The sequence below is a fragment of the Salminus brasiliensis genome, chromosome 10 (assembly GCF_030463535.1).
Source record: "Salminus brasiliensis chromosome 10, fSalBra1.hap2, whole genome shotgun sequence".
Lineage (NCBI taxonomy): Eukaryota > Metazoa > Chordata > Actinopteri > Characiformes > Bryconidae > Salminus > Salminus brasiliensis.
In genome coordinates this window covers 17,154,325-17,160,374 of record NC_132887.1, presented here as the reverse complement: position 1 = coordinate 17,160,374, position 6,050 = coordinate 17,154,325, and the positions used below count along the sequence as shown (strand labels likewise).

The following is a 6,050-nucleotide window of genomic DNA, read 5'->3' as shown; positions in this document are numbered from 1 at the left end:
AGGGCTTAAATTCAGACAGGCCACAATTTTCATATTCCATATTTATTTTCATATACTTTTCAGCCGAGAAACATAGTGAGTAAAACAGTTGTCTTAATTACAATGCATTTGTCATCATTAGATTTGGTCTGACAAGCTCACAGGTACAAGAAGGTCCCAAACTGCATCTTTCCTTTTTTGCCCCATTCTGAGAGTTTACAAAATGTAATCGATCTACCTTATACTGTGAATAACGTAAAATGACTGAGACAAAACATAAAATAAAGACATCTGTTGCATTATTAAGACATTTCTTTACAGTTAGAAACACTGTTCTGTTAATACCATAAACACACAGTACATCATGATCTAGGTCTACCGAGCTCCCTGTTTGAAGCTTACACCGCCCTCTGATATCACATCACGTGATGTTAATCGCAAGGCGTCACTGATAAATACCTTGTCACTGCACGAAGTAAACACAACAGAGCTCAGCTGACCCACTTTACAAGAGTTTATTCAACACCTTGCTTATTCTGCTCTCTGATTATGTTTAAGTCTGATTAACAAGCCATTACGAATCTGTAATCAGGTTGCGCCAAACTAGAAAAACAACCCCCTTCTTTGACGTTTCCAGAAGGGACTTTACAGAGCAGAGGGATGGAGAAGGCACATTTCACATCGATTACTCCGGCCCCTGCTGTTTATTTCATAGCTCAGTGATGCTGTTGCTGCTGGATTTACCAGTCACGTTTCCAGTCGCACGGCCTGAATTGCCAGCCAATCAGGAGGCGTCATGGACACGCGGGGCGGAGCTTTGCATAGTTAATGAATTGACGCATGAGCCGTTTCCGCGGTAACGGCAACCAAAGCAAATCGTAAAGGAGCAAGTATCGTCGCAAACTCATGGCTGGAGAACGGGTCGAAGAGCGCCGCGAAAGACAGAAATCTGGGTTCTGCTTAAAAGATGCTTCCTGAAATAGTTAATTTGTGTTTTGCTGATAAAAAGGGGATATTAGTAGTGCCGGTGGTATTTTAGTATTTTTTTTTTTTGGTATTTTTTGAGTTTACACTTGTCTCGTGTTTGTGCCTGTGCGAGGTCTCGTGCCTGGCATCGTGTAAGTTTAACTCCACCACGGTTCTGCTCCTCCTACTGCTGCTACTCCTGCTGCTGCTGCTGCTGCTTCTACTACTACTACTGCTGCTGCTGTGAGTGCTGGTCCCCATACAGGTACTAACGATGTTTTAAACGGTGATTAAATGTTTGATTCATTTAAATGCACGTTTCTATAGACGTTTTATTATTGTTTTATTAGCTGGTAGCTGTATGTATGAAAATGAAGTGTCTTAGTTCGCCACTGTGTTTTTCCTCGATACGCGTTCTTTAACCTGTTAAATGGGCATTTCTGACTGGGCGGTCATGCATGGACAGATCTGCACTACCTAGCTAGATAGGTTCGTTACAACGAGGCTGAAGTTGTACAGGGACCAGACTTTAACTCGGACAGTTAGTAAGCTAAAAGTGGAACATATTGTGTGCCTTATATCTGCAACGTCCGACTAACTTGGCTGCAGATGCAAATCGTCTCGTGCTCTTTGATGCTGGACGTTTTGAATAGTTTGGTGACGAAAGCCAGCTCACCCCTGTTCCGGCTGTGTCACGGTCGAAGCTAGCGTTTAAAACCTAGGTTAGCTCGCTAGCTGCTGTGTGTTTGGATGCCATCTGTTCTAGCTAACAAGAAACCCTTCTGCTTCTCCGCTTGTGTGCATTTATTAAGACATTGGCTCTGTTTTTACAGTCATTCAGTGACAAACCGATGTAGGCCCACGAACAGACGTCGCCTGCCTTCCTGTACCGAGTCTGACCAGAGTGAAAACAAGCAAACTGGAGGTACAAGGAAGATTTTGTGCCACGATGGCAAACAAACATAAAGTATCCAAATCCGAGTTGGAGGGGGACTCTGGTTTTTCAGGTTTGTCATTTTCTCTCTCTTTTGTTAATATGAACATATTCTAATGTATAATTTTGAGATAATGAAGGCTGTGATTCCTAAAGGTCACCATATGGTAATATTTATATCTATATTGAGTCCAGGTCATTTTGCCTTCAACTTTATCCCTTTCACATAGATGCCAGTTCTGGGTATCTCAGTGCTGTGGACCAGGAGATGTTTGAAGATGTGAGGTCCAGCACCTCCACAGCACACCACTTGCACTCAGGTCCACTGCTGCCTCTAGTGCCAGAGTCTTACCAAGATGTTTCTCCAATGTTCAGAATGAACAATATTGTTGTCAAACAGGTATAGTATTTCATATCATTCTCATATACTGTCAGATATGTTTATTGCTTGTTGTGACTGGCTGAAGAGATTACCTGCATCTTTTAATTTTGTATAAAATGGCAATTGTTTGTGTTTTGGCATAGAATATATATAAAGTACTAATTTACAGCATGTTTTCCAAATAAGAGAATTCTCTACTCTTGCAAAAGGCACATGATTAGTCTAATAACACTTCTGTCCAAACAAAGTGAAACCAAAAAATGTATTCAACGTTCATTTTTCACACCATACTTCTGCTGAGCCCCTCAAGCACAGTTATACATTTAGTTTAGTTGTAGGTTATTTAGGTAATTTAGTGTAATTTAGTACTTTACAAGAAACTCACACATTCAGTAGGCTGTATTTCTCTGTTATTATGTACTGCAAAAGTTGATGACAGGTGGTTGTGTTTTCCTTCTCAGCCCGGGCCGTTGACCCCAGCATTAAAACCTTGGGGTTTCAACCAGTCACTGGAATTGGTTCCTCAGTCCCCAGTGGTTCTCCTCCAGCCGGTGATGCCCAGCAGCAACTGCACTTCCCTCACCCCAGCCAGCCAGCAAAGACAATCCAAAAATTACATTCCCATCCTAAACTCATTTCTAAAAATTGCTCCCCACCCTGCTCATGGAGTCACAAGAGACCTTGAAACGAACTCCATCCATAAGAGCAGTTCAGGCCACAGACATGCTGGAAAGCGTCGCCATAATGATAAGCAATCTCGCAGCTCTTCTTTAAAGCAGGATGTCTCTGAATCTACCACTGTGGGAAGTCGTTCTGCTGATTCCTCCATGTTCAGTCACAGTTTGGGAAATATGGATTCTTCACCACAGCTTCCTGCCCTTCAGGAGACCAGCGGCTCGACCACTCCTTTCTCTGTCTGCAGTGACGGCTATCCTTCTCCATTTCCTGAAGCAAGTCCCAAAGACTCATATACTTCCAGTGATGACGCTGAGAACTTTTCGGAGTCTCTTTCTCCAAGCTTCAGCAAACGCAAGCGCTTCTGCAACACGTACAACATTCTAAACCGGTCAGGGTTACTGGGGATCACAATGCGCACAAAGGAGCTCATTCGTCAGAACAAGCGCTCCCAGGCCCAGCTCCAAAAGCTGCAGGCTCATACAGACCTTTTCCTGGAGGCCATGAGCAGCAGGGACCCTCAGGTCTGGGCCAAGCTGCAGCTCACCATCCAAAACCCTTCTTCAGAGGAGTCAAAGGAGGACACTGTGGGAAACTTGGAGTTAGACACCACAGCCATTGACTGCATGTAGTCAGATGCTGTTATGTTCTCAGATTGACTCTGATTTAGGCAATACAGTACGACTTGAAGTACGAATTATAATAGTTGCTCAGAAAAGCTTAAAGCTTATATAGAGCCATCGGGAGGCTTATCTGGTAAAGGCAATGCAATCGTGAGTTTTTGCATATCATTGTGAAGGCAGTACAGGCCTTTATTGTCTGTCTCCCTGGTCATAAGCAAGTCTTCTGAGGCACTCCTGAATAGAGATGCACTAATATGAAAACTTTGGCCTATGCCAATTTTCAATATTGTTTGCATACTTATCTGCAGATGGATTAACATGTAGCCTATGTCTGTAGAGTTTAAGTACAGTAAAATAAGTAAAATGCACACATTTTAGCACAGGAATCCAAAATCACCTTAATGTTCTTTTCCAGAGTGAAATAAATACATTGTATTTGTACATCTGTTCATGACCATTATATGTATATTGGATTAAAATAAATTTCCTTCTATTTCCCAGTACAGTTATGGAAAAGTAATAATGCAATTTGGACAATATTTATGAAATATTGGATAAATATTTTACATATCTGACATGAATAATGAGTGTTGGTACAACTGTCTCTACTGTCCAGGAAAGGCTTTCTAGTAGATTTTGGAGCACTGCTGTGAGGATCTGATTGCATTCAGCAATCACACAAATTCATCATCCAAAATTCATCATGAAGCAGAGAACACAGATCCACTGCTGCACAGCTCAATGAGTCCGATTCTATTGACAGTACTTTTCTACAGTGTGTGCATTTGCATATCTGTGTCAGCAATAGGTGTAACTTAAAGTAGCTAAAGGCATTCATTAGAAGAGGTGTCCACAAACATTTGGACACATGGTGTATTTTATCAACATAATATACTTCTTTGACCCATTCTTTTTGTGAAATCTACAGCACTTAGAAATACCACCACCAGAGGTGACTTGGACTGGCTACAAAGTAATAAAAGAAAAGCCGTCTGAATAAAGAAAAACTACACCTGAAGTAACTTGATAGACGCCTTGATGATGTATGGGGGGTTGTTTTTGCCTGAATGTAAGCACCTTCATTTTATACACTCTCACAAATGACATGAGTATGCATACATTTTTAATTATTGCTTAATGTGAATTTCAGTTGAGTTTATACAGTTGAGTCATTAATTCCAGATCTGAAAAAGAGATATTTTTGGGTTTTTTGTATGTAGTTTGTTTATGTATTTCAGTTATTGTGCCAAAATATGTTATGCATGTGTGACATTGCAAAAGAATAACTGCGCAGTGTGCTGATGTGATCTGTGGTCTCTACATTTAATTAAAGTATAATTACATCAGACAGTCATAACGTATCTATTTACACACAATCTGTTCCACTAGTGATGTAACAGATTGGGTGTAAATAGATATGTTTGGAGCAGATTGGTGGTGTGTTGTGGGTAACATCTCTGCTCTTCCTGTAGTTTACTAGGCTTTGATTGCCCAGCTGGACAAGCGCACCAATGCGCACCTGTAATATGATTCACATGTCAGAAGTTACTCTGGTCAAGTTGTTTGTGTTCTGATGTTTTTGGAAAAAGAATGAACTCCCAAAGATGCAGAAAACAGTTTTGTAGATATGTAAATATGTAATGAGGTCTATGAAAAGGCAATGGCTTATATATATGTATATATAGTAGCCTTTGGCACAACAGCACATGAGAAGCAGGTTCATAGATCTGAAGCAGAATATCCTTCCTCCTTTTTTGTTCTGGTTTGTTGTTTTGATACACAACCCTCAACAATCAGCAGAGGAAACACTTTTGAACTTTTTATGGATTCTGTTGATGTAAACATTCAATGCCTTTATTAAATGATTATGTCTTGCACCTGCATTGTGTTGTGACTTTTTTGGTGGTTAGTTTCAGCTAATCCCTAACTGTTTTAACAAATCAAGAGCGCAATAACACCTGTACTAAATATAGGTTGACGCTCGTGTATATGCAGAAATTAATTATGCAACCCAGACACGCAGAAATCGAACAATCATTTTACAAAGCAACCAGTGCAATTTTATTACCTAAATCCACACCTCAGCCTAAATGTAACCTACTACTCCTAAACCTAAACCTAACCTCAACCTACATCTTAATCTACTACGCCTAAACCTAATTTTAACCTTAACCTACACCTTAATCTACTACACCTAAACTTTTTATTTTTGTCACCCATACCTAATTCTAACCTTAACCTAACCTGACCTAAACTTTTCTTAACCCATATAATTGTATTGCCTGAATGTACACCTCACCAAAAACCTACCCTAACCCTGAACTTAACCATAGTCGAATGTGACTACATCTTACTGTTTCTACATTAGCTTTTGGCCATTAATTCCTTTTTAAGAAGCTCCAAAACAGAAAAGAGCATTATTACCAGACATTTAACCACACTATTTTTCTTCTTCGAGTACATGGCAGACAGGTTGTGTGTATGAAAGTAT

General features: G+C 40.3%; 1 protein-coding gene across 1 annotated transcript; it reads left to right on the top strand.

The window, feature by feature from the left end:
- The first annotated feature begins 876 nt into the window (after positions 1-876).
- cipca (CLOCK-interacting pacemaker a) lies at positions 877-5,436 on the top strand. The gene is made up of 4 exons (XM_072689521.1): positions 877-1,210; positions 1,779-1,952; positions 2,110-2,279; positions 2,723-5,436. Exons 2-4 carry the CDS (start codon positions 1,895-1,897, stop codon positions 3,566-3,568), a joined length of 1,074 nt encoding a protein of 357 aa, XP_072545622.1. The 5' UTR covers positions 877-1,210; positions 1,779-1,894; the 3' UTR covers positions 3,569-5,436.
- Positions 5,437-6,050: the final 614 nt, after the last annotated feature.